The 26183-nt window shown below is 38.2% G+C and overlaps 5 protein-coding genes across 11 annotated transcripts; 3 read left to right on the top strand and 2 right to left on the bottom strand.

The window, feature by feature from the left end:
- The first annotated feature begins 2365 nt into the window (after nt 1–2365).
- On the top strand, nt 2366–5712 carry LOC103951850. The gene is given in 6 exon segments (XM_009363319.3): nt 2366–2536; nt 2824–2987; nt 2989–3128; nt 3216–3321; nt 4742–4885; nt 5006–5712. Coding segments are annotated over 5 exon segments (780 nt in total). The 5' UTR covers nt 2366–2536; nt 2824–2849; the 3' UTR covers nt 5258–5712.
- Nucleotides 5713–6226: 514 nt separating this feature from the next.
- On the top strand, nt 6227–10810 carry LOC103951836 (PITH domain-containing protein 1). 7 transcript variants are annotated; one of them, XR_007256653.1, is made up of 10 exons: nt 6227–6383; nt 6922–7002; nt 7303–7352; nt 7895–7972; nt 8389–8446; nt 8531–8580; nt 8802–8910; nt 8986–9047; nt 9662–9800; nt 9909–10810. XR_007256653.1 is itself a non-coding variant. In XM_048579801.1 (10 exons), the coding sequence occupies exons 1-9, from the start codon at nt 6300–6302 to the stop codon at nt 9735–9737; spliced, it is 648 nt and encodes a 215-aa protein (XP_048435758.1). In that variant the 5' UTR covers nt 6227–6299; the 3' UTR covers nt 9738–9763; nt 9909–10810. The 7 variants fall into 7 exon arrangements, 6 of the variants coding, with proteins under 6 accessions (XP_048435758.1, XP_048435752.1, XP_048435737.1 ...); XM_048579801.1 differs by having other exon boundaries at nt 9662–9763; XM_048579795.1 differs by having other exon boundaries at nt 9657–9763.
- A 1477-nt stretch (nt 10811–12287) lies between these two features.
- Nucleotides 12288–15328, top strand: LOC103951871 (ferrochelatase-2, chloroplastic). The gene is given in 11 exon segments (XM_048579769.1): nt 12288–12345; nt 12348–12372; nt 12859–13162; nt 13263–13406; nt 13493–13594; nt 13806–13909; nt 14001–14127; nt 14311–14463; nt 14630–14730; nt 14828–14981; nt 14983–15328. Coding segments are annotated over 11 exon segments (1410 nt in total). The 5' UTR covers nt 12288–12302; the 3' UTR covers nt 15136–15328.
- A 1959-nt stretch (nt 15329–17287) lies between these two features.
- On the bottom strand, nt 17288–23181 carry LOC103951915 (far upstream element-binding protein 2). The gene is made up of 6 exons (XM_009363406.3): nt 22811–23181; nt 22298–22584; nt 22010–22099; nt 21859–21930; nt 21539–21655; nt 17288–18641 (listed from the first exon to the last, which is right to left on the bottom strand). The coding sequence occupies exons 1-6, from the start codon at nt 23112–23114 to the stop codon at nt 17466–17468; spliced, it is 2046 nt and encodes a 681-aa protein (XP_009361681.2). The 5' UTR covers nt 23115–23181; the 3' UTR covers nt 17288–17465.
- Nucleotides 23182–24099: 918 nt separating this feature from the next.
- On the bottom strand, nt 24100–25837 carry LOC103951932 (NADH dehydrogenase [ubiquinone] iron-sulfur protein 7, mitochondrial). The gene is made up of 2 exons (XM_048579761.1): nt 25381–25837; nt 24100–24679 (listed from the first exon to the last, which is right to left on the bottom strand). Exons 1-2 carry the CDS (start codon nt 25785–25787, stop codon nt 24445–24447), a joined length of 642 nt encoding a protein of 213 aa, XP_048435718.1. The 5' UTR covers nt 25788–25837; the 3' UTR covers nt 24100–24444.
- Between the last annotated feature and the right edge of the window lie 346 nt (nt 25838–26183).

The raw sequence follows: 26183 nt of genomic DNA, 5'->3' as shown, positions 1-26183 counted from the left end.
TTTTTTTTCCGCACTCCATGCTTTGTTTCCTTTAAAAAAACCTAGACCTTTAACATTGGAACCTTCAATGTTCAAATCTTGGATTCGCCACTGGTTTAGACTAAGCAGCGTGCTTCTTTTTAGCTTTCACAAATACTTCTCCTTGATTAAGTTTATGTTGAAATATTGTTCGAATGAAAAATGGGAAAAAAACAAAGGAGAACTAATGAAAATAGTTTGAAAACTTTGAGTTTTAATCAAAATGACAAAAATGTGTGGTAAGTGAATAGTAACATAAGTGATTTTTTAGAGTAAAAATATCATTTTTGTTAAAAGTGAATAGTACCGAAAGTGTTTTTTTAAAACTTCCAAAAAACAAAGCCTAAAGTTACCAATCTTACACACATAGTTGTTTTTAGAGTCTAACTATCGACTTAATCTTTTCTTTTCACGTAATACTCGGGCCAAAGTCTTATGAACAAATACTGCATGGAACTTTTAAGGTTTTTTTATTAACATCCCACATTAAAATTTAATGTTAAATTACTTATGTACCCTATTATACAATGACAATTTTAACCTTATTACGTTAAAACAAAAAATATTCTAAACACACCCTAAAACACTTTTAACCTATTATTTATCTTCTTCAACAATCAAAATCTCTCACTCCATTGTTAAACAAAACCCTAACCAAGCTATATGCGTTATTTTATTCTTTGATTTTGATTTCAAGGGAGATTAGTCCCACATATTTGCTTGTGATTTACCAGGAAACTTGTGATAGCATGTCCGGATTTATAGAACGAAAATGACATTTTAGTAATTTCACCAAGTTTGGGAAGCTTTTGGTGTTTTTTTTTTTTTTTAGAAAACATTATTTTTGAATCTTAATATGTGCGCCCGTGGGGCCCACTTACTTTTGATGTTGTCCCCCTCCACCCCATTATTCTCTTTTCTCTTCTCCTTCTCCCCGTGTCTCTCTTGGGAAAGTTTCACAGCTCTCTCTCTCTCTCTCTTACTATCTCTCCCTTTCTTAGAGCTCTCTCTCTCGACGCTCTCCCTCTCCCAGAGCTATACTCGCACCTATACTTGCAACCACTCATCACCACCCTCATTAAACACTTGGCATCGATGGAACCACCATCTGCTCCGGGGACATGACTTGGGACTCGAGGAAACTATGTTCTCCGATGATGGACCGCGACCTCACTTGGTTTTCCTGATCACTTCCCAACCACAATCGGACCTAACTATGGCCCAATTATTTGTGGTGTTTTCGTCCTCGCTAGTTTGCATGGCTCTTTGGTGGAGAAGTATCTAACATAGAATCGAGACGTATCATTCTGACGTCAAGGCACTTTTGCATTGACATTTTCAAGTCATCTCGGTGTAGGACCCATCCTTTTATTCATTCAGATTTATATTCTTTCATTTTTAGTGTTCTAATTAGTTGTATGCTCTGAACACATTATTCAATAAAATATTAATTATATTTAAATTTATAAGTCTTATTTATTCTAGTTCTCATGCATCCTAATATGGCTTCGTCACCTTCGGGTGTCAGCCAACACGTATCTACTCTGGTATTGGGAGAATATCGGGTCGGGCATGTCAAAACTCTACCACCCAAGCCTATTATTGATTGATTTAAGCTTAATATTTAATTACAATTCACAAAAAACCCGATTATCTGAAGGCTTCTCTCTTAGGAAGTTCTCACTATTTTCAATAGTGAATAACTGCAACATAACTCATTCCATTCAATGGTTAATAACTGCAACATAACTCATTCAATTCACGGTTAATTACTGCAATATAACTCATTCCGTTCAATTAGCGCCTCTTAAGTGACAATTTTTTTCTCTCCACATCAATCACATTGGATGTTAGAGTTTTACTCCAAAGTCAATATAATTTATAAAAATTAAAAATGAGTATTATAAAATTTGAAGAATGTGGGGTGTATGTAGAAAATGTAAAGTGTATGTTGGGAATGTGGGGTGTAGTAAAATAATTTTTAATTGAAAAAACAAACATAAGGTGTATTAAGTATGTATGATTTATTCAATAATATATGTCGTGTTAATACAATAAGCCACTTTTAAACAGAAAAATTTAACATTTTTTGATACATATAGAATTAATTATCAATATGACAAGTAGGCAAAATACTGAGAAAAGAAAATTGTATAAGTTATAGTTGACCAAAAAAAAAAAAAAAAAATCTTAAAATATCATCCTCTTAAGATTGTCCATCCATTGGGCTTGTTTAGCTATTAAAGGCCCAATGTGAGGGGAATATAAAAGAGCCCAATAACTTTCAGCCCATAACGGAGAGACCACTAAAATCCCAAATCCGTAAGAACGTATAAATATTCTGATTTCCAGGCACGCACCCAAACACAAGAACTATTGATTACCGCCACCACCGTCGCTTAGCCTTCTGTACTGTAAACCCACCATAACCTACGACGAAACGACGCCGCACGCCCGGGTTAGGCTTGATCGTCCTTGTACCTTGACCTAGCGCACAAATTCCAGCAGCTTAGAATCGGTAGGTTTTCGTTTTCTGCATGGTTAGGGTTTGTTCATTGCAAAAAAGAAAATCACAACAGATTTATGGAAGTTTGTTTCTTTTATTGTTTTTGTTAATTTTTTGGATGATTTTATGCGGATTATTTGTTGGTTGTAGACGTTGATTCGAATTAGGGTACGTAGGTCACTCTTCAACTTTTCGTCTGGAAAGTGTTTGATGTTTTGCCTCAGAGAAATTACAGTGATGGGTTTTCTGTTGAGATTTCATCAGAGCTGGAAATAATCTGTATTATTTTTTGGGTGCAGTTTTTACCAATTGAAGGAAGAGTTAAATGGAAGGAGAAGACAACGTATTGGATGCAGTATTTGAAGATGATGACTTCATGGATGGTGGGGATGTTGAGATGCTCGATGTCGAAGAAGGAGAGCTTGTGGATTTCAATTCACAAAGTGGGTATGGTTCGGGGCAGGGCAGTGGTAGGCAATGTCAGTGTAGCAAACCAAGAACGTCAGGGCCCGAATCAGAAGCCCAAGCCAAAGAAGAAGAAAAAGAAGAACAAGAAGAGGAATAACGGCCATTGGACTGCGAGTATTGGGACTGACATTGACAGGTTATGACCGCCCCAGTTAAGAACCAAAGTAATTACATGTTTTGGAGATCTTTTGTGGGTTTTAACATGATTTTGTTTGCTTTGCAGGTTTGTGATAGAGACATGTAAGCGACTGAAGGAGAGGAAATCGTATTTGGTATATACTGCTGTTGGTTGCTTGGGTATTGCTGCATTGAGTGATCTCATTAAAGAGGTATGGTACCCTTTGTTATGCTTTCGTGGAAATGCAAAGAAATTTCAGTTTATTTAACTCACGATCATTCTTGTTATCTTTTTATATTCTCTTTTTTTGCTCAACTGGCCTGCATTACTGTTTGTACATTGTAATCGTTCCACTGAAAATGTCTTTGGCAGACACCATTAGCGAGTACATGTTTATCTGAATTCAAGTGCCATACTTTTGCGATGTTCCGACCTTGCTGCTAGTGTTACAAAGTTTGTGCTGAGTACATCTGAGCTGGCTTTCCAGTGATGTTATCAATGAAAACCATCTAGTACAATTTTCCTGTCAATTCAGTAATGATAATCATGTTTTGGGCGAATGGGTTATGTGCCTGGACAACTTTATGGGTACTCTTTGAGGTTTCCTTTATACCCTGAGCCACCTGTATCCTTTTTTAGCCCACTTCACATCATAGCCTTAGGGATCAGACCTTGGTGCTAATGTCCGGAACATGGGCTTCGAACTCATAGATGGGTTTTTAGTGACTTCAATTGAGCATTATCTATTATGATTCTTCTTGTCAATTCTATTCTATTCCTTCTTGAACACTTCGGATCTTTTGCGAATTTGCTAATGGGAATCCTGGAATTTGGAGGATGAGTTATGCATCCAGAAATGCTTTATGGGTACTTTTAGGGTTGTTTTGCATCCTGATCCATCTGTTCTTTCTAGCCCATTCACATTTTAGCTTTACAAGGAAGTTAGGGACGTAGGGTACCCTTCAGTGAGAATGGACTTGAATAATTCAACTGAAATTTTCGACGGGAAGGTGAGATTCTGGGTTGCTTAATGGATCAGCTTAGGGCTGACGATGCTTATCCACACTATTTGGCCATACAGCCTTTCATAATGTCTGATGCTCAGTATTGTTTCCCTACCCTTGCAGATTTCTCTTGCAGAAGCCATTTTGCTCCTTACAATCATGTGCTCTGAACTCTGATGTCCCCTGGATGACCACTCCATCGTGTGCTATTTGTGTATGTTGATGTGATTTTTTCTTAGCGTTACATTAGCCAATATGCATGCAAAACACATGTAAGAGATACGAGATGAAGCACTATCTCTTTTTCATTTAAGAAGCTCATCATTCATGTTTGCTCCTCCCCCAGGCACCACAAAGCTCTATCCCGGGATGGTTAACAGATTTTTTTTGTCATTGTGAACATCTTTGAGCTTGCTTTGATTGTAGGGAGCGATATTCTTAGTTAAGTATCTCCTTTGAGTAGTTTCGGAATTTTATTAGATGTGGTTGTTACAAGTATTTCTAAGTTTCAGTGTATTAGTTATTAATTACTTGCAGTCCAGAGAGAATCCAGTATCTGGAGAAAGGATATTTTTTCCCTGCTAGAGACCATGGCATAATCGATGATGAAATGATGAAACTTTTCAGGTGGATGCAATCCAGGCATGCGGAGGTCAGATGACTTCTGATGGCAGACGTTTCCGATATGGTGGTGGGATACTTTGGAATATCATTAAATCACGCGAACCAAAAGCCTATAGAGAGATAATGAAAAAAGCAAGGGACTTTGAGGTACACAATTAATCATATTTCATATAGTTTATGGTATTATTATGCCCAAACTTCAATTAAAATGTCACTAGAGTAAGAGGGTGTGTCAGTGACTTTTTTATGTTTTCTTTCCTCATGCAGAAGCAATTCAAGAAACCAAACAGACCAGCAATAGAGCAAAGGAAAGAAGGCTCATCTGCCAATTCATCCAAGGACGGTACTCCAGCCGATGTGCCAGATGATTTACCGGTCCTACGTGAAATGCAGACTCAAGCCAATCCGTCAAACCCCGAAGTGAAACACGTTTCTGTTCGTGATAGGTTAAGGTTGCCTGTTTCATATGATGATGACCTGCTTGGAGGGGAGCCCAAAGACGATCCACTTAATTGTTAGAAGAAATCGATATTTTTATCCGCTAGGAGTTTTTGTTTCTAGATCTACGGCAACAGGGTCCGGATCGACATTGAGTGTACTCCCAGACGAGAGTTTGATATGCAGAGAATTCTCTTTGTTTTTGTTTGCCTGGAGGCCACAGAATTTTTCTTCCCCTGGGGAAAGAGTTTTACTGAACTGTATCGGCGTTACGATATTGTGATGACAAGTAATATCTCAAAGAAATTTTGAAGAATGCTTTTTGCCCCTACGACAAGTCTTCCTCCGAGATGCGCCACTTGTTTGTGCTGTATTTGAGGAGGATCGCTAGCACGCTAGCTTCCTTGTTCTGCGTGTGAGGAGAACGACCTTTGTATGGAAGTTAAGCAAATATTTTGTGTGGGAGTTAAGGAAATTGCACGACTTTTATATGTGATATTAACGTTTATTATATTTTGAAACTATTTTTTTATTGATTTTTAAAATTAAAAAATAGAAAAAAAATAATACAAACTAGTAGTGGTGCCCGCAAAGAGATTTGTACGTGTCGAAAATCTTGGGAATATTCCAAAGTAGATTTATTAAACATGTGGTGTGACTATAACGATTTAAATTTTGTGTTATATTAAATCTTGTAAAAATCCTCAAAATTCATTGAAAAACGTGGTTTATAACTCACTATTGTTGTGAAAAAAAAAGGAAGAAATTTTGTGTTTTAATAAATATTTTGCGTACAAATTAACGAAAATATTACAAGACCTTTAAATGTGATCCTACCGTTTATTAGGTCTCAACATTACTTTTTATTAGTTTTTAAATTTTCATTAAATATATAGTTCTCGGACCTATATATCCCTCAGAGCTCGCGCGCTTGAGCTTTCCATGCGAATGTCAAAAGAAGGAGCTTTGTGAAAACAGTGGCCATTTTCGGAATTCACCATACAGGGCGAAAAATGTAATTTCACTTGAAAATGCAACGGTTCGCTCCTATTTGTGGTTGCGTCTATTTTCTTCCTTCATCTATTTGTCTTGTGAGAAATTCAGCGATCGAAGGGAAAGAGAGATGGCTTGCTTGCACAATCACAGCTGCGAAGATCACGATTGTTCGTCCGGTTGGACTCTCTACGAGCATATTGACCTCCCCAAGGTCCCTAAATTCTCTGCCTTTCTTCTTTTCTCACTCTTAATTTTACGATTCCTGCTCTCTATATGTGATTTTTTTGGTGGTTTTGCAATCTGCTTACTATTTTATGATTTTTTGGGCTCATCTGAAAGTACCCAGAAGGAAATTTGTAGTTGAAAGAACAGTGATTCAGATTCTCAGATTAACCCTTTAAGCTGAAATTCTAAATCTTGCTAGCGTTTTGAGTAAGCATTGTGTTTGTTGTGTATGAAATTTTTGATTTAGTGGAAAACAATGAAATGGGGTTTCGTTGGGTTTTTCGATTTCGGTGTGGGTGATTTTATGAGGATTGAGGAGTAGTTGATGATTTCTGATGTGGGTTTGTTGATACTTTGGAGTACTTTCACACTTTATTGTTCAGTAAATGAAATTTATGAAATATTTCAACGGAGCTCGGACTTGCTGATTGACATCGTGCCACTTTCAGCTGAATTCTGTTTGTATTCTAATCATTAATATGCACTGGTCCCTCCTTTAGAGAATTTCGAATGGTGGTTTGTAGGTTTCTGCTTTGAATGAGGCGGTTCCAGGAAGCGTCAAGTCGGTTTTCAAAGCTTGGGAGCAACGGCTGAATTCTAGTGGGGTAATGATCCCTTCGTTGTGATTTTATGTTTTATCTTCTTTTTCTGAAGGTGTGTTGCCTCCGAGCAAAACAATAGAGAGTTTTGCGAACGTTATTTGTAGACATCTTTATTAATGCAATAATGCAAATTTCGTAAGTATGTAAATGAATTTCAGAATGACATTTTCATGACAATATATTAGCTCAAGTTTAAGAGGTTACTGATTGAGATTCAGTTCAGGTTTGCCATATATTTTGGTGGTAATTTACGTTTGAATTTATAGGAATAAGAAGGCTCACTGGTCCTACTTTCTGCTACAGGGACACTTGGAGAGCAATGAGGGTGATCCTGAGTTACTTGTTTACATTCCGTGAGTGTCCCATTTTTGTTGTTTTATATCTTGTCGTTTATAACATGAGTTATTGACTGCGTGAACACGAAATGGATGGGGACAGGTAGATCCAGTGGTTCAGTAGTTCTACCATTTTCCATCTTTCCGTTCAATTTCAATGGTAACATGTGCCTGATTCTCCATAATCTGGTCTGTATAAGTTTGAGTAAGGGACTTAACCTCAGTAGCATCTTCAGGTTCTTCCAAAACATGACACTTAACATGTGCATCATTTTATAATTATCCTTTTGTCGTGCACTCAAAGCTTCTTTCGTGTTTCTTGAATGGCTTGAAATTTTGTGAAACCCGTAGCGTAGGAGATACAAGTAATGATGCTGAGGATTTATTCTATTTTTACTTTTCATCGCTTGTTTTCTGCAATCTATGATAATATAGCTGTACTTATTTATGAAACATTTGGTTGGCATCTTCAGAGATTTATTAGAAGTTAGAACCCAGTATTCTTTGATGTTGTTGCATACATCTAACTGAATTATATTTTTCTCATTTATTTTTGATAGATTTACATCAGATGTAAAGATCAAGAGCATATCAGTTGTAGGTGGTGTTGACGGAACAAGTCCTTCCAAGATGAGGGCGTAAGTTTGACCTTTTCTATACTCTACCTAAGGGAAGGCCTTCTTATATCGGTTTAGTTAGAATGGTGAGGCAAGAAGCTCTAGGATTTGAGTAATAATTCGTTTTACTCAAATAAACTCATTGGCAATCTTTTTGTCTTAAATGTACCACCATTTCCTTGCATCAATTTCAAATTTTCTTGTCTCGTCCATTTCAAGTTTTTGCAGTCAATACCTATGATTTGGAATTAACTTGGAATATCCAGGGAGTTTCTGTTCTCTTTTCATTATATTGTGGTGGTCATGAGTGTATGTAGCCCTGTATGAGTTTTCTGACAAAATAACTATTGAAACAGCTTTGATGGATGTTCAATATTCAATTCATCTCGTTTTTATATTTGTAAATACTAAAATTAGGACTGCATTGCTTAAATTAGGTTCATAAACAAAGAAGGAATTGACTTTTCAGATGCTCAAGGAATGCAAGCTGTTCAGGTATTGCGTTCACATTAGCTTGTTGCAGAGTTAATTGATAAGTTAAACTTTTCAGCCTTGAACATGTGTTCTTGTTGTTTTAAGGAGTGGGATCTGGTCGAAAATTTTCAAGGAACGTTGGAGTACCAGACAAGGTATTTATTCGTTGCCTCTCGTACTACAGAAACCATTTGTCGTAATGTTTGGGAACATGATATCTATAAAAATTGAGAGGAAATCTTATTCTTTTTCAATTGAGAGCACTGAAGGCAATCCCTTTGACTTGGTACTGAAATCAAGAGGATATCATTTTTATCTGAGTTTTTATCTAACCATTCAACAACCCTTCTGATATTACTTTTGTCCATACAATTAGATATTCCAAATTTCAAAACGTGGCCAGCATCACATTGCATTTTCCCAATAGTTTTGGTGGTGATACAACTAAGATAGAGTACATTGGCTTTAAAGGCGAAGCTACAAAGGTAATTTTCATTCCATATGAGTATATTTTATTGCGTCGGTTCTGCGAATAATAGATTTTCCGGTCTGACGAGCAGTTGAAGAGGGATGTTGTCGCAACAATTGTTTACGAACTCAGGCCAAATCCTTCCGATCATAAGTAAGTCGTCATTATCCCTGTGGAATCGTAATATTGGCCATTTTGAAAGAAATGTCGATTACTCCTTTATTTAGACATAGCAGGCGTCATTAAATCTCGCTTAACGGGCATTGCATTTTCTTTAGCACATCAGTTTACCAGTACAACTCCATCCATAGAACTTAATGTCCTGTCAATAGAGCTGATGTATGTGTATGTTTCGTATTTTGTCGATTGTTCTTATCCGTAGGACAAAGGCCGAAGGTGGGGGTCTCTCACATGTTGAATGAACAAGTCAAACGCTAACTGCGAACTGCTGTCTTCTTAAGGATTAAATACTCTTTGCAGTTTGTAAATTGGTACCTTAAAAACAAGAAAGTGCTGAATTGTTGTCACAATCCTTTTATCCGTGGCATCTTTATGGTTGGGAAATGTTGTTTTAATGAGACCAGACGGAGGTTCTGTGGCATTTTTTAGTTGAAAGTTTCAAATTTCATTCTTCTTCTCTGTGTTTTAATTGCTTTCTGGGTTTTCTAATTGTTGAGTAATCTGATTTTTGAAACCATACATTTCATATTTTCTTTGTAAATTTCTGTTTTTTCGTTTTTTTTTTTTTGTCAATTCCTTAAGACCAGACCAGGAAATCTCATCAGAAGCAACAAGAACAATCAAACGGGCAAAGCGGAGTGTTTCCAGCATCTGCATTGTTAATTCCCAACTCATCTTCTGTGTAAACCGTGAGTCCATCCTCCTTCTTTGTCTTCGGCTTCTCAGGTTTCTCAATCGCGTTTTCTTTTCGTTTTTCAGCCTTTCCAGTTTCGGTTTTCTTCTTCTTTTTCGCTGCAAATATTTCATCAATCTCAGAAACGGGCTTCTTTGCAGAAGGCACAGGGTTTTCAGCCTGAGAATCGACAAAAACTACAAAGATGAAAGGTAACCAAAGAAACTACGGAAAAGATGTGCGCAACTTACTTGATTATTAACCTGAGATGTCAGGGTGGTGTTTCCGCCAGACACATGACACAAGCTACTTGACGAGAGGGTTAATCCAGCAACACCAACTTTAAACATGCAGCAAAAGCCTTCCGATCTTCACCAGTCAAATACGCAACCTGCAACAATTAACAAGAACTTCATCAGGCCACTGAAATAACAGTTGTATAGCATCAAATCCAGTCACTGAAACTACGGACGTGGTTTCCGTATGTTGTACCCAAATTCAAAAACCAGTTCCAGAAAAGTAAACGAGTGTCATAATGTTTGTATGTAGCCAAAAATTGTAGCATGAAACCACAGAAAAGATTTCAAGCTATCTTCTATTGGCAAATTCATATCGGCTCCAAGCGGCAGTCAAGGCACCATCAAACTGGTTCTTGCTGTTGACTCGTATAGATAGAGCCTCCCTCGACACTTACAGGGCTTCCTAATCCGATTCGATCATCAAAATCTAACAATTAAACTAATTACAGATCTTTCATTCAGCCACATTGCATCAATGCAACACTAAAACCTACAATCTTCAGATTCCTCACCATTTAATCACTAAAAAGAGTAAAAATTTGGATTTAAAACACAAAACCCAACAAATTATTCATAAAATTTGGAAGATTTAGCTGCTTTAAATTTGAAGGAAAGCGTGGAAAAATAACATCTTTCCTCCAATCGTGATAGTAGCTATTTCTCGGCACCATGCAAAAGGTTGCTTGTTATTGGATTTAGCAACAAACACCCGTGTCTGACTGGAGTGCCCAAATTTTATTATTTTTCATAAATCCAACCAAAACAAACAAAAGGAGAGATTTCGAAAAATGTATAGCGGATATTGTGTCATGAAAAAATTGGGATTTTGAGTTTCAAGGATCTTCACCCACTACTGAGTTTTAGTTTTGGCTCCAAGCGGCAGTCGGGTCGCCACCAATCGGGCGCCTGCTGTTGACTCGAATATGGAGCCCCGATGACACCGTAATCCACAAACAAAACCCAAAACCTAAAACGATATAAACATAAAAAATGAAATTTAATTACCCAGTAAGCCAGTAAGAGCAAATTGCAGAAGGTTGGAGGTTCCGACGGAACTCTGGATTGGAAGTAGGCAGAGACTAAAGTAGAAGGCGCCGGAGAGACGGGAGAGGGAGCTAACCTGTAATTTATAGCTGCTGAGGCCGCCTAACCCTAACTGTACGAGGCATTACAAAGCCCACTTCAAAAGCCCACGATATTTTTGCTATTTGTTTGGGCTGAGCCCACTGCATTTGGTTCAGTCTTTGAGACTATTATCAAATGATTGGACCACTTTTAGAGTGTCCGTCCAAAATGGATGAAAATACTACTATGGAGAAGTACATGGGAGATGCTTTTCCAAGTTGTTCTTTTTTAAAAAAAAGGGAAATCACTTATTGTGATTACTGTGTATGATGAATTATACCGAAAATTTCCAAACGAGCCTTAAAAGTAGTTCCATACCCTATGATATAAGAATATAAACCTATTCTATGAGGTTTTTTTTAATTGTGAGAACCATCATGCGAGGTTTCAAAAAGCGCTTTAAAGTAAAATTTAAGCACTTCACTTCGATAAGTACTCAAATTTTTAATAAATTTTCAACATATTTTTTAATTATATTAAAAAATTACGAACTCTCAACCTAATCTACATCTACTTCTCAAAGAGTCACAGTATTAGGTTAAATAATCTCGGCTGGATCCCTTCCACCAAATTCTAATGATCAACAAATCCGAGTACTTGAAATTTGATCCAACTACTAGAAACAGGAGGTCCTTTAAAAAATTATAATAACTTTAGTCGTTAGATCAAATTTTAACGATACATATTAGTTAATTAGTAGGATTTGATAAGAAAGATCTGGAGATGAAAGCTTTCCAATAATCTCAATGGCAAAGCATGTCTTTTACACAAACCACCCTCAATCCATCCTCAGGCCCAATCGTTACGGCACGTGATATCCCGTGACCGCGGACTCGCCCTCGACAAAAAATGGTAAACAATGGCAACCGCCTTTTCGTTGGACTTGTCCGCGTGGACGTTTGACTTTGGAACACGTATTTCTCAACGAAAATTAGAAATCTCAGAGGAGAGAGAGAGGAAGGAGAGAGAGAGAGAGAGAGATAGGGGTTAGGCAGTGGAGCTCAAATCTTCTACACCCAAAAGTTAGGAGAGTCGAGAGACTTCGTTAAAAGCAAGTTCTGAAGACGTTCATTTTACGCTTCCAACGATTCGACGAAAGTTTTGGGATTTTTTTTGCCGCCGCCGACCGCCATGGACGCCGCCGCATGCTCTCGTGTTCTTCCTCAGATCAACCTCTCCATTCGGATCATAGATTATCCACGTAAGCCCTCGAAATCATAATTGTTTCTCTGTTTTTTTGTTTTCCAAGTTGGATCAGTAAAGTTGGCTTTTTATTTAATTAGATTTGTGTTTATAATTAATCGCGCGAGAAGATCCTAGATATTTCTTGGGAGAGAGCTTTGGATTGTATGTCAATCTTGTTTCCTGGAAAATTGCATTGAAAATAAGCATTTTCCGGGCAACCAAACAGAAAGTTTGCATTTTCTTTCGACAACCAAACAGGAGCGTTGAATTATGGCAATCGAATTATGCTTGGGTTTTGGTTTATTGGTTTCGCTAAGCTGAGTTTTTGACTAAATGTGTAAATTTGTACTTTCCTAGCAACCAAACGAAAATGTTTGCATTTTTACGACAACCAAACAGGAGCATTGAATTATGGCAATCGAATTAGAGTTTTGGTTTATTGGTTTCAGACTTTCATTTAAGCTAGCTAAACTGAGATTTTGACTGTCTAAATGTAATTTAGTGGTAGGTCGGGACCTGCCTCTTTCCATTCATCCAAGCGATTGCTAGTTCCGAAACAGCTCACAGTTTCTTGCTCTACACCGATTGATAAAGGAAATGACATGTTTGGAGTATCACATTGTTCTAAGAAAAACCCTGTGGGGGAAGTATTATGCCCTGCGGGTGTATGCACTTATGGTGGGACTGATGTAGAGTCTCATTCCCATGCTGCGGAAGAGAAAGTTGGAGTGCTGCTTCTGAATCTTGGAGGACCCGAGACGCTTAATGATGTTCAGCCGTTTTTGTTCAATCTTTTTGCTGACCCGGTATGTTCATCTGCTTTTGTTGCCTTGCCTTATTGGTGTCAGCATTAGTTATTAGCTTAATACACTCATTACTAACATATTCCCATGTTGTGTGAAACAGGATATCATTCGTCTCCCAAGGTTGTTTCGGTTTCTCCAGCAACCATTAGCGAAATTAATTTCTGTACTTCGAGCTCCAAAAAGCAAAGAAGGTTATGCTTCTATAGGAGGTGGTTCACCATTGCGTAAAATTACAAATGAGCAGGTAGAGCAATATGCATAGCATGCCTGTTGAAATGTTTCCTTTAGATTTTATTTGTATAATTAGGTGGCTTTTGCTACTTGTTACAGGCAAATGAACTCAGAAAGACTCTGGAATCAAAGGACTTGCCTGTCAATGTCTATGTGGGAATGCGTTATTGGTACCCATTTACTGAGGAAGCAGTTCAGCAAGTGAGTCTTAAATTTCAGTAACCTAGTATTATTTTTATACATGCCGTTGGTTCTAGGCAATGTAAGGGACATGGGAAAATAGAATTGTAACCTAAAAGTCTCCCAACGATTATATTGGTTAGATTCATTGAATTTGTAGTTAGTCATCATGGGGCATCTTGTAATTGAATGGATCAAATGACTGAACTTTTTCCCACATTATCTGTGACAGATTAAGAAAGACAGAATAACCAGGCTTGTTGTCCTGCCTCTATATCCTCAGTTCTCTATCTCTACAACTGGATCTAGCGTTCGTGTGCTCCAGGATATTTTCAGGTGACCATTTGCTGTCACTGTCAGTTTATGGAACCAAGTAAATGTTTGTTTACGATGGTCAATTTTCTGAATGTGAGCGCCCATCTTGCAGGAAAGACGCCTACTTATCAAGGATGCCTGTTTCTATTATAAACTCATGGTATCAACGTGAAGGCTATATTAAGTCAATGGCCGACTTGATTTCCAAAGAACTAGAAAGTTTTTCCGAGCCTGCAGAGGTGCGCTTGATGTTTCTATCGAACATATGCTTTAAATTCGTCAGAAATGGCTCTTTTGATGCAATTAAGTTTCATTCTCTCTTTGGTTTATAGATGTTGCTATTGAACGTATGCTTTCATTGTATGGTTATTCCCTGAACTGCACAGCTCCGGTAAACATTGCTAATTTTGTATGAAATTCAGGTCATGATATTCTTCAGTGCCCACGGAGTGCCGCTCAGTTATGTGGAGGATGCTGGAGATCCTTACAAAGATCAAATGGAAGAGTGCATCTTCTTAATAATGAAAGAGCTGAAATCTCGAGGAATCAACAATGAACATACTCTTGCTTACCAGGTGGGTTATGAAATTCTATTTTCTGACTCGTACACTCCATTTCCCTTTTCTATCTTTCTTGGTTCTCAGAACAAGCGTTGGTTGTTGTCCACCATGTCTGTCGCCAAATTTCTTGATGTTGTTTTCTGATTTTCTTTTCCTTATTTTGGGGTTGCGTGGTGGTCAGAGCCGAGTTGGTCCTGTGCAATGGCTAAAGCCCTACACTGATGAAGTTCTTGTTGAGCTTGGCCAGAAAGGCGTGAAAAGTCTCCTAGCTGTTCCAGTCAGGTATTTAACTTCGTTTCTGGCCCCGGGCATTATTTGGTTTTTTTTTTTTCTCTCAAAAGTGAAGTAAGTTAATTTGGACATCTATTTTCTTATCCAGCTTTGTGAGCGAGCACATAGAGACTCTTGAAGAAATTGATATGGAGTACAGGGAATTGGCCCTCGAATCTGGCATTGAGAATTGGGGTCGAGTCCCTGCCCTTGGTTGCACTCCTTCGTTTATAACAGACCTCGCAGATGCCGTGATAGAAGCTCGTACCACTTGCAACAGCCATGTCAACCCCACAAACTACCTCAGAAGTAGCCGATCACGACCCTGTGAGATACGCTATCAAGATGTTTTTTGGTTCCTTTTTGGCCTTCATTTTGTTATTTTCTCCAATGATAATGGCATTCAGGAACACCTGATTTAAGGAAGGTATTAAGCAGTCACTTAGAATAAGAGTCGAAACACTACGAAGAATCCCCCATCCGCTTTTTGCAGTTTTCATTTTGTTCTTTAACCCATCAGTTGACCCTCATACTCCATATCATTTATGGAACAAGCTTTTTGCAGTTTTGCAATTTCTTCATAAATATAATTTTTTTTTTCTTTTTTCAATTTCTTATATAGTTTGGTGCTTTGATTCAAGAAGATATCTTAGATTCTACTTTGTACGTTTTGGATGTTATGATTTGTACTAAAGCTGGTTTTAAAATTACTTATTGAGCATAAACATCTGCTTCTGGTGTCATTCTGCCATCTCCGATCGGACTCGCAGTTTCCTTTCGATTTCTCCCTTGTAGCCGGCACCCCAACTCGCCGGTCCAGCATCCTAAATACATGTTTCTAGTTTAGATGTAAAATAAATAAATTGAACGGTGATTTATGTACGAATTTGCAAAACCAACTAAAAATCGTGAGTGTTATTCCACGTTTTTTGTAAAAAAAAATGCAAATTTTTTATTTTCTTGAAATATTTTCTGTGAGCATTAAGGAAGTCTAAATAATTGCATTCAGAAGTAGATTTACGATTTATTGAGCAACAAGTGTATGTTTAGTAGAATATTTAAGCCAAAAAGTAAAAAAATAAGTGAAAAGTATAGAGATGTTATAATTTTAAACAAAAAATGGCAAAATTTTGTTTTGTTAAATAGTCTTTCACCCTCTTTTTTTTAACCAAGAGGGTTCTATTAATATGTAATTTAGATTTAGATAAAAAAAAATTAACAAAAGAAAAAAAAAAGGTTCAAACATCTTTAAATTTAGGTTTTAAACCGATGATTACAAGTGTTTAAATACGGATTATAATAGATTTTTCACATAAAAATATATTTTGAAGAACATGAATATGATTGTTAGTTGTGGTGGTAAGAAAAATTAACAAAACTGTACAAAAATGATTCAAATTCTTGGGGTTGCCAGAAAGTATAGAGATGTTGAAATCACTTGTAGACGAGACTTAAACAAAAATGGCAAAATTTTGTTTTGTTAAATAGTCTTTCACCCTCTTTTGGTTGACAAAGAGGGTTATATTAATATGTAGTTTGAATTTACATAGAAGAAAAATTAACCAAAAAAACAAAGTTCAAATTTAAATTTAGATTTGAAATCGTTGATTACAAGTGTTTAAATACGAATTATAATAGATTTTGCATGGAAAAATATATGTTGAAGAACATAAATATGATAGTTTGTTGTGGTGGTAAGAGAAATAAAAGAAAAATGTCCAAAAATGATTAAAATTCTTGTGAATATGATAGTTAGTTGTGGGGTGAAAAAAAAAAAAAAGGTACAAAAATGGTTAAAATTCTGACTTCGGGCATAGTTCACAATTTATCTTGACCCATCTCAAAATGTCTCGGCTATTGTGTGCTCTCATTCATTCCGTCTTGATCCTTTGAGAACAGCTCGACCAATAATATGCTTGTTTTGATCCGTTCTCAAAAGATCAAGACATGGATTATAAGAAAATTTTCACCAAAAATACATTTTGTGGAATATGAAGATGATAGTTTAGTGTTATGGCAAGACAAATAGAAAAGTTTAGCAAAAAAAATATAAGATAAATAAAATTGATGGTTTAGGCGCATGAAGATGCAATATAAGCAGTGGAGGCCCATGAAGTTTAGGGCTTAGGAGCATGTGAATAGTAGCACATGAACAGTAACAAGTGAGTAGAAGAAAAATGTAGTTTAGATATATATATATATATATATATATATATATATATAAAAGGTTTAAATATTTTTAAATTTAGATTTTAAATCATTGATTATAAGTGTTTAAATACGAATTATAATAACTTAAATAAGATAGTTTGTTGTAGTAGTAAGAGAAATAAAACAAAAATTAACAAAAATTAACTTGCAAGTCAGATGATTAAGAGTATGCATCCACCCGAAGTCCGCATTCAAATCCCCCCCACCGTAGCTAGGCGTGTTTAGTGTAAATTATGATATGGTTGGTCAGAAAAAACAACTGTAGTTAAAACTCCCTTGGAGAAAAAACATCAATAAACGAATAAGAGACTTTAACAGAAAGAAAGATGTGCATTATAGAACAGAAAACAAGAAAATCTGCAGAGAAAACAAGATCAAACAAATTCTTGCAATTACCAAATCCTCACAAACCCGCAATACCGAAAACATAAGTAACATGTTCAACAAATACTAACCTAACTAGCCTTACTACTACAGAAAATACAATGAAACATCACCAAGTACCCAAAACGTTAACACCCGTCCGCCATAACACTTCAACTCTGAGGGGAAGTTTTGGCAACTCCGCCGCTTGGGGGAGCAGTCTGTGAAGCAGGTGGTGGAGCATCATAGGTCCCGCGGGTGTTCCCATTTGCACTGGCATCAGCAGAGTAGGGAGGAGGTTGTGCATATCCAGCACCATACGATGCGTTATAGGGTGGTGGCGCCTGCCCATAACCTGGCTGGCCAGCTGGTGGTGCACCATAGGACGGGGGCCCGTACCCAGTTTGTGGTGCTGCAGCACCATAGCCAGATGTTGGGGGACGGGTAGCAGGATCTGGCTGAGCATATGCAGAAGCTGGAGGCTGAGCATGCGGGTATCCTGGCTGCACAGGTGCTGGCTGACCATAGCCTCCTGGAGTGCTGGGTGACTGAGCGGTTTGCCCATAAACTGCAGGATTTGCAGGAGGCTTTTGTGCTGGAGGTGCTCCATATCCAGCTCCATATGCAGGCTGAGCCGGTGGTTGGCTTCCATAACCAGTTTGAGAAGTTGGGGGTGCTCCATAACCTGGCTGAGTAGACCCTTGGGGTGGGTAACCAGTAGGGTTAGGGCTAGGCTGTTGACCGACATTGTATCCTTGCTGGGCAGGAGGTGCTTGAGCTGAATCACCCTGAGTTCCATAAGAGGGAGTGTGCCCATCTTGAGGTGGGTTACTCACATTACCATAGCCCGCTGCAGAATAACCCTGCTGTTGATCATATGCTGGTGGCTGACCGTACCCAGATTGAGGTGGTGCATGATATCCACCGTAGCCATCTTGAGCGTAGCCTTGTCCTTGTTGATTATAGCCTGAAACTGGCGGTGGGCCATAATTGTAACCAGCACTGTCAGCAGGAGCAGCGGGACCACCAGGATTTTGCTGTTGATGTGAAGGTTGTTGCTGACCATAGTAATCATAACCACCACCTTGGGAAGTCTGCTGAGTTGGTGCAGCAGCTGACTGGTCCCAACTGGATGGATATCCACCAGATGTTGGTTGAGGAGGATAGCCAGGGTAAGAAGGCTGGGATGCATTATACTGCTGTGGAGGGCCAGAATACGATCCAGACTGCCCGTAGCCATAACTAGGTGGTTGCATTGGGGGGCCAGAAGGAGCCCATCCTGAGGGAGGCCGTGCTTGATAACCTTGCTGAGAGTATCCTCCAGACATTGCTGGATTTCTAACACGGTTCTGCAATAAAATTATTCTCACAAATGACCATGGCGTACTTTCCATGATGCTGGGACATACGGAGGAATAAAAAAACACATGATGTACAAAAGCAAACATTGGAAACATGTATAAAAGAAAATTTCTATGATTCAACGAAACACGTAACAAATAGGAAAAACAAATACATTCATATAAATGATTAATGGATTTCATTATTATATTGGGAAGAGGTGTAATCACCCACATACCGTACCCGTGGTTGTATAAATTGAGTTACTCCAGCAGAAGCCCACACCCTACCTATTTGAAGTGAATGGGTACGACAAATAACAACACACTATATAGAAGCTTTTATATAAAAACAAACTTACATATAGCCCTAATTGAGACGATAGTCATAAAACACGCGCAAAATGCAGAGTAGACTACAGTACCAAATATCAACATACGCACAGGTATTAATTAGACATCTTAGAAAGAATGACCAGAAGACATTGTCCATGCACTAATACTTCCCAAATAGGCTACCACATGTGGGATGATCAGTAATTCCAAACAAAAGCTATCTAAGCTTATGTAAAAAACATAAGTCATCAGCATAGAAAACCTGTTATGTTAACCAGGGACATTAGTCATAGATCATATTAGATGAATACCCTTTGTACTTTCCACAAGTGTGAAGCCAAACCATTATTGGCAGAATAATATCCCAAATAAACAGCAAGAATCTCTCCAGGATTTAATAACAGAACAGAAATATAGCACTAAAAGGGACAAGAGGTTCTGAACAATTAGGATCAAGGATCCACAATATGCGTAATCAATAAAAATTAAGGCAATACTCCTTTTAAAAAATAAGTCATCACATAGGATAAAAGATTAATGTATATAAACTGGAAAAAGAATGGAGAAATGAACAGAAAGCAGGTGAGGCTGACCGATCATAATATTCAAGTTCCACAAAAATAAACTGGACATGAATAAAATGGCACTCAGATTCTCACAACTAACCAAAAACTGTCCAATATCTAACAAAAAAATCGAAGAAATTTTTACAACTATAATGCTACAAAACATTTTTAAAAGCCCCAGAATAAACAGTATAAAAACTTGAAAAATAAAACCAAGAAAGTCTAATATTGACAGAGGCTTCAACACAGGCAAAGAACTACATAATTATGACAAAGTCAAAAGCGCTCAATAGAAAAGAACTTTGATTGGAAGTTCATATTCTAACATTAAAACTAATTAATGTACTTAGAATAAAATGGCTTAAATTTTCTGGGAGTTATACTATTAACCTTCAGTCCTATCAGAGCTTCACTCCGCAATATCATTACTAAATACCAGAAAACGGGATTTAGAACCATACCAGAGTGATGATGAGGGAACACCAACACAAAGGATTCCATGTTGGTGTCACCAATGGTCCAACACAAACTAACCCTACAATAGCTCCCAATAAGAATCAGTTAAATGATACAAGAGAAATAAGCACACTGATGGTAGATCAAGCTGTTATCCCAATAATTTATCACTTAATGAACCAATAAGTGTAATGTTAAACATTATGAGAGTTAATGAAGCTTTAATGTAACTTAATAACCTAAACATGTATATGAACTCCCATAGACTAAATTCCCAATAAGCGCGTATGGCAAGGACAGCCCAATGTGTCGTAATAATCACTCCTCCAAATATCTGTTCAATCTTAAGGTCAGATTAGCCACTATCTGCATCAATCATATGGGAAGAAGAAACTTATTGCAGATAACTATCCATTTAAGATAACAATTCAGATGACCCAGCAGGTTCTATATATACAGTTTTTAATGCTAAATCTATATGACATCCAAATGGATTTTGAGAGGTGAAATTGTGCCAACCAGTTTCTTAAGTTGAAACTAGATCCCAGCAAATGCTAAAACACAAAGAATAAATAATTGCATCAACAAGCTCCCTCCAGTGTTCACTTCACATGTTAGACTCAATCTCAGCCAGCTACACTGTGCATGGCAAAAAGATCAGCACAAAACAAAATTTCTGGATTAATAAGATCTAAAGCAGAAAAAATCAATTGCGGAACTTACAAACTGATCCAATCCTCATAAAATCATAATATTTGGGTCATAAGCATGTTCAAAATACCAAAGGGAGTAACCAGTACAACATTAGGGATATTGTGGCCCACCATTAGCCAAAAATATAAAGTCAGCAATAGTTCGACCGGAATTAGTATCCACAACTTACATGACACAGTGGAAAAATTGCACACCCAGATAGACTACAAAATACATATCTAGAACAATTGTACAGTGTAAATGCAAATAACCAGCATAAAACTCAAATCCATAAAATAAAGAGAATGAAAAAGGAAGAGAAACCCAATTTAGAGACAGAGATGTAGTATTATGCACAACATAAAATGCAAACTGAAAATATAACTAATTGTCAAGGAAAATGTTTTAACAATAACAAGAGATAAAAGTCTCCAAAGGCTAATCAGAAAATGATACAGATTAATTGAGCACTAAAAATAAAACTAACACAAAGCCCTGCAAGAAAGAAAATTAATACCAGAGTAAAATACAAAAAATGTAAGCCTAGTAACCAGGTCGATTGACCTAATTTGAGTACAAAATATGACCACTAGGAATATTCAAAATAAGTAACAGCCATGCAACAGGGAGCCTCAACATATCAACAAAAACACCAAAATCTGATAGGAGCACGTAGAGGTGTGGCAATTAAATGCATTGACAGAAAATGGAAGTTCAAATAGCCATGGAAAACTATACATCCTAGAGAATCACATCTACTGTGGCTTACTCCTCCTGAAGTTAACAATCTCTGATTACAAATACATGAGAAAGGCGTACAAGCCAAATTTTTAGGCAAACACCAATTAAACATACCTCACTAATAACTTCAGCTACCAACTGTTTTGCAGCTTCAATTTGTTCAGTAGTCCCGTCAATCTGTAGCGTCCTTTCTGTTGATGTGTCACCAGGTGGCAGATGCAAGGGAATAACCTAAAAAAATATAATGTCAGCTCACAAAACCATTTCCTATATTTGATTCCACCCAAACACATTACTGAAAACGATATACTAGAAAAGTTGTGGGTACAACATACTGTGAAGAAAAATGATAGAAGAATACATCAAGTTCCAAAAGAAGACAGAGACAAAAACCTTAGAAAAGACCAGTATTCTGCCCAAGATTGAAAACAAACCTGGATACGAGCTCCAGTCCTAGCTTGCATACTTTTTATTGTTTCACCTCCTTTACCAATTACAAGCCCAACCTGAGATTACAGTCACGAATCCTCAATAACCAAATAACTAGAACATTTTCATAATGTGGAAAAATTATATAGCCAGTACCTTGTTGTTAGGAATTTTTGTAACATATTGTTCACCGCCAGCTTGCACTGTTAACCTTCTAGAAGCTATGGCAGGACCTCCTGATTCAGCCTGGGACAAACATAAAAGCTTATACATGTAAGCCATATTTCCAAGTTCATATGTACAAATTTGATAAAACTCAACTATCTAAATATGGAAACAAAGGATCACAATGTGGCGGATTTAGAACTTATGTGTAAACTTTTGACTATATCACAAGCAGGTAATTGATAAAACTAATCTAAAAATTAAATGCACAAGCCGAACCTCAGCAAGAACTTCATTGATCAAGTGCTCAGCCTTTGCAATCTGCTCCGGAGTACCCATGAGCTCCACCATCCTAGTCGGAAAATTGAGGTCCGCATCAGAATCTCGGGTAACTTGAATCTTGGCTCCCGACTGAGTCTGTAGATACTTGATAGTCTCCCCACCTTTACCAATAATGACACCAACCCTGCCATTGGGAACCTCAATCTTTTTGCTCGATCCCTGGAAACCACCGTAAGATACCGGGATTGAAGAAGGAGCTGGGTTTGAGAAGTGAGGCTTCAAATCTGTATCGTTTTCACAAAATCACAATTACAATTGCTGCATTCAGATTCACATTCACATCATAAACATGTATAATCAAAGACAAATAGCAACGTGAATCGCCCTAGAACAACTAAACCCAATTGAATTCTTGGATGTCAAGCATATTAAAAAAAGAATAAACAAGGATAAAAATTTAAAGTACAAAAATTAAAGGAAAATGGAAAATTCTAAAGAGGGAAGGTGAACCTGGCGGACCAGAGCTAAAGCCCTTGTCAATAGAATCGGAGCCACCATTGTCAACCCTAGAGCGCTTAGCATCCCCGCCGTTCAACAACCGAGCCGCGATCTCCTGCGCCTTCTGCTTGGCCAGCTGGAAATCTTCCATGGGCGGAGGAACGCTGCTGTACGACGTCGGCGCAGAGTCGGGGGACGATGACTTGATGGGGGCCGAGAAGCCGGTGACTCTGCGGGTGGACGGCGGCGTTTGCTCCTCGTACTTCCGCTTGTTCCCTGAATCTGGACCGGATGAGTACTGGGCTTCGTCGGCCATTGTCGTAGCTGTAGAGGAAGAAACCCTAGAAGATAGAGAGAGATGGGAGAGAGAGAGGAGAGTGAGGTGGAAAAACACCAGTGGGATATTTATACGGACGGAGACTTTTTTAGCGTTTGCGTATGGGAATAAGGGTCTATAAACTTTTCCAGACGGAAAGCGGGTCTTGAGTAAAACTGTAAAATGTGAAAAGAATTGTGAGATTTATAATTTTTATTTTATTTCTTCCGCACTCGGTTAATTTTTGTGATTTAATACTTTTTAATTTATATTGATTTGAAATTCAAAATTTAAGAACCGTATGTATAAAGTAAAATAGAAGTGTGCGCCAACTTATTTTTTGTTCAATTAGTTTTTATTTATTTTATATTTTTATGAGGTAAACTACAAGTGAAATGTAAAAAAAAATTACAAGAGAATAATATTTGTATATGGTAACATAACAAATTATGGACCGTTACTTACAATTATGGCTATTTTTGTGTGGCGGGAACATCATATAAGATTTACGTTTAATTGGTACGATCACCAGCATAAGTGAAGAAGAAACAATTTAAATGCTTTCAACGCAATCATTTTTTGAAATTGTGTGCTGGGGTTGTTTCAGCCAGTTTTGGCCATTCTATTACCACATATTAGAGACAGCTTGACCGAAAACTTATGTGATAATCCTTAGTCTCTTGTTTGTTGACTGGGATTGGACAAGATTAGGAAGTTAGGAGTTCGAGTTCAAATCTCATGTGTCGGAAGGTCCCAGATTTGAGTCCCAAGCTTCCGAAGGTCCCGATCCTCGTCCCCGGCGTTAGGGGTTTGGGAGATGGGGTTCATGTCCTGCACATCGAAGTCCTCGGGCGCCTAGTTCACCAGGTTGGGTCCTCAACACCTAAGCTCAGAGTCAAGTCTTCGAACCCTCGGACCCAGTCTCAGGCAACAACATTTCCAACAATAATATGACTACTTGAAACTGAAATCATGAACTCAAGGGTTTACAGAAAAAACATGGATACATTACTTAATCCCGGGTTAAACAAAAACTATGAGCAGCTTCCAACAATCAATCGAACAAGTTGATAAACATGGGAGATTAGTTCAAGCACACAGTTTGAAACAGAAAAAAGTTTTACAGAATCTTTGGCTACTGTTATAGCTCCAAAACGACGGAAATATGCAGCAAGCGCAACACAGGACACCCTGGGACCTAAAATTTATAACTTGTAAGTGCAAAATCTCTCCCTTTTCATGGTGCTTAGCCAGGGCAAACCAGCCCGGATAGACTTATTATTGGATTAGATATCGCGAAAGCAGGCCCCCAAACACAAGATGAAAGTCCTCACTTGGTCCACCAAAGGAGGAAATCCTTGCGCCGGTTGATCTTCTTCTGTAGCTGGAGAAGGCCGTAAAGTAGGGCCTCAGCAGTGGGAGGGCAGCCTGGAACATAGATATCAACGGGGACGATCCTGTCACAACCCCTAACAACGGAATAGGAGTAATGATAGTAACCACCCCCATTTGCACAGCTTCCCATGGAGATGACCCATCTCGGCTCAGGCATTTGGTCATAGACCCTGCAACAAAATTTCAGCACAAAGATCACAACAACTCATACCCATTTGTTTACTTGTGCAAACATTACAATAACACGTAAATTGAAAGGTTGGTGAGGAGCTTTTAACTCCCAAAATCAAAGGCAATTATGCACTTCCCAGAAGAAATTCCTAAGAAATCCAATCCATCCAAAGTCACACAAGTCAACACAAAGTAGTTTTTTCTTCGATACAAGCAAATATTGTGGAGGACAAATCCCATCCATCCAACGACAGACAATCCTCTTTAACTATTTCAGCTACAACCCCCTTGCAAAACTAGTTTTTGTTACCAAGAGCTAATACATTGTTTATATTCGAGCCATAATCTATTCTAATCTAACCATGGGAAGCATACCGCTCTAACCAACTTGGCTAAGCAGCATAACCAGCAAGCACTTTCATTGGTAAAATTCATGCAAATGCAAATATAAAATAATCAAAGTTGGTTCTCAAAATTCTCCTAATAACAAACTGGAGGAGAAGGGTGGATATGTTATTCCCATTTTATCGGAGATTTCCTTAAAATTGAGCTAAATCAAAGCTCCAATTATTCCAAGTTGAGATTATATTAGGTATATACAAATCTAATTATCGCCAAAACATTTTCTAAGCTCAAAAATCCAGAAACCCTAAAACTGCGATTCGGAAAAATGAGAGGGAAGGAAGGGCTTGTTGCTTACTTGCGGAGAGCAGGGGCCATCTTGTTGGTGAGAGTGCCGGCGACGATCATGCAATCGGACTGGCGAGGGCTGGGCCGGAAGATGATGCCGAATCGGTCCAAATCGTAGCGGGCGGCTCCGGTGTGCATCATCTCGACGGCGCAGCAGGCGAGGCCGAAGGTCATGGGCCAGATGGAGCCGCGGCGGGCCCAGTTCATGAGATCGTCGACCTTCGAGATCACGAACTCGGCGGCCTTGGAGAGGCCCGGCGGGGGCGGGGAGGCGGAAGGGGGAGGAGGGCGGGCATAGGTGGCCGGAGTGGAGCCGGAGGGGGCGGAGGACGAGAGGGAGGGGACGGTGGTGTGGAGAGAGAGGGCCCGCTGGGCCGAGAGCTGGAGAGGGATGCGGGCTCGGGTCAGCAGAGCCATGACCGTGGCGCTTCGGAGAGAGAGAGAAGAGTTATAGAGGAAAGCTGAAATTTTAGCCAGAAGCTGCTTTCTCCATGTGTGTTTTGCATCCGGCGTAAATCACAATTTCCAATTTTCATAGGATTAGGTTGCTAATTGGGATTATACCCATTTTTGGACTTGTACAATGCGCTTTTTCCTAAATGTTGTGCGATAAATAGATTTAGAGGGCTTTTTGGGTTTTTAACAATATATTTACATTAAGAATAAATTAGTTGCGATATCATTGTTTTCGAGATTCGAAATTAATAACTCTTACTTACAAGTAAAAAAAAAAATACTAAATTATGGTAACAAGTGACTAGAATTTTTTTTTTCAATAATTCGGAAAATTTTAGCAATACCTCAGACTTTATA

This window comes from the organism of the source record quoted next, unplaced genomic scaffold, assembly GCF_019419815.1.
Source record: "Pyrus x bretschneideri cultivar Hongxiangsu unplaced genomic scaffold, Pyrus_bretschneideri_v1 Contig1, whole genome shotgun sequence".
In the NCBI taxonomy this organism is placed as follows: domain Eukaryota; kingdom Viridiplantae; phylum Streptophyta; class Magnoliopsida; order Rosales; family Rosaceae; genus Pyrus; species Pyrus x bretschneideri.
This window is presented reverse-complemented; position numbering and strand designations above follow the sequence as displayed.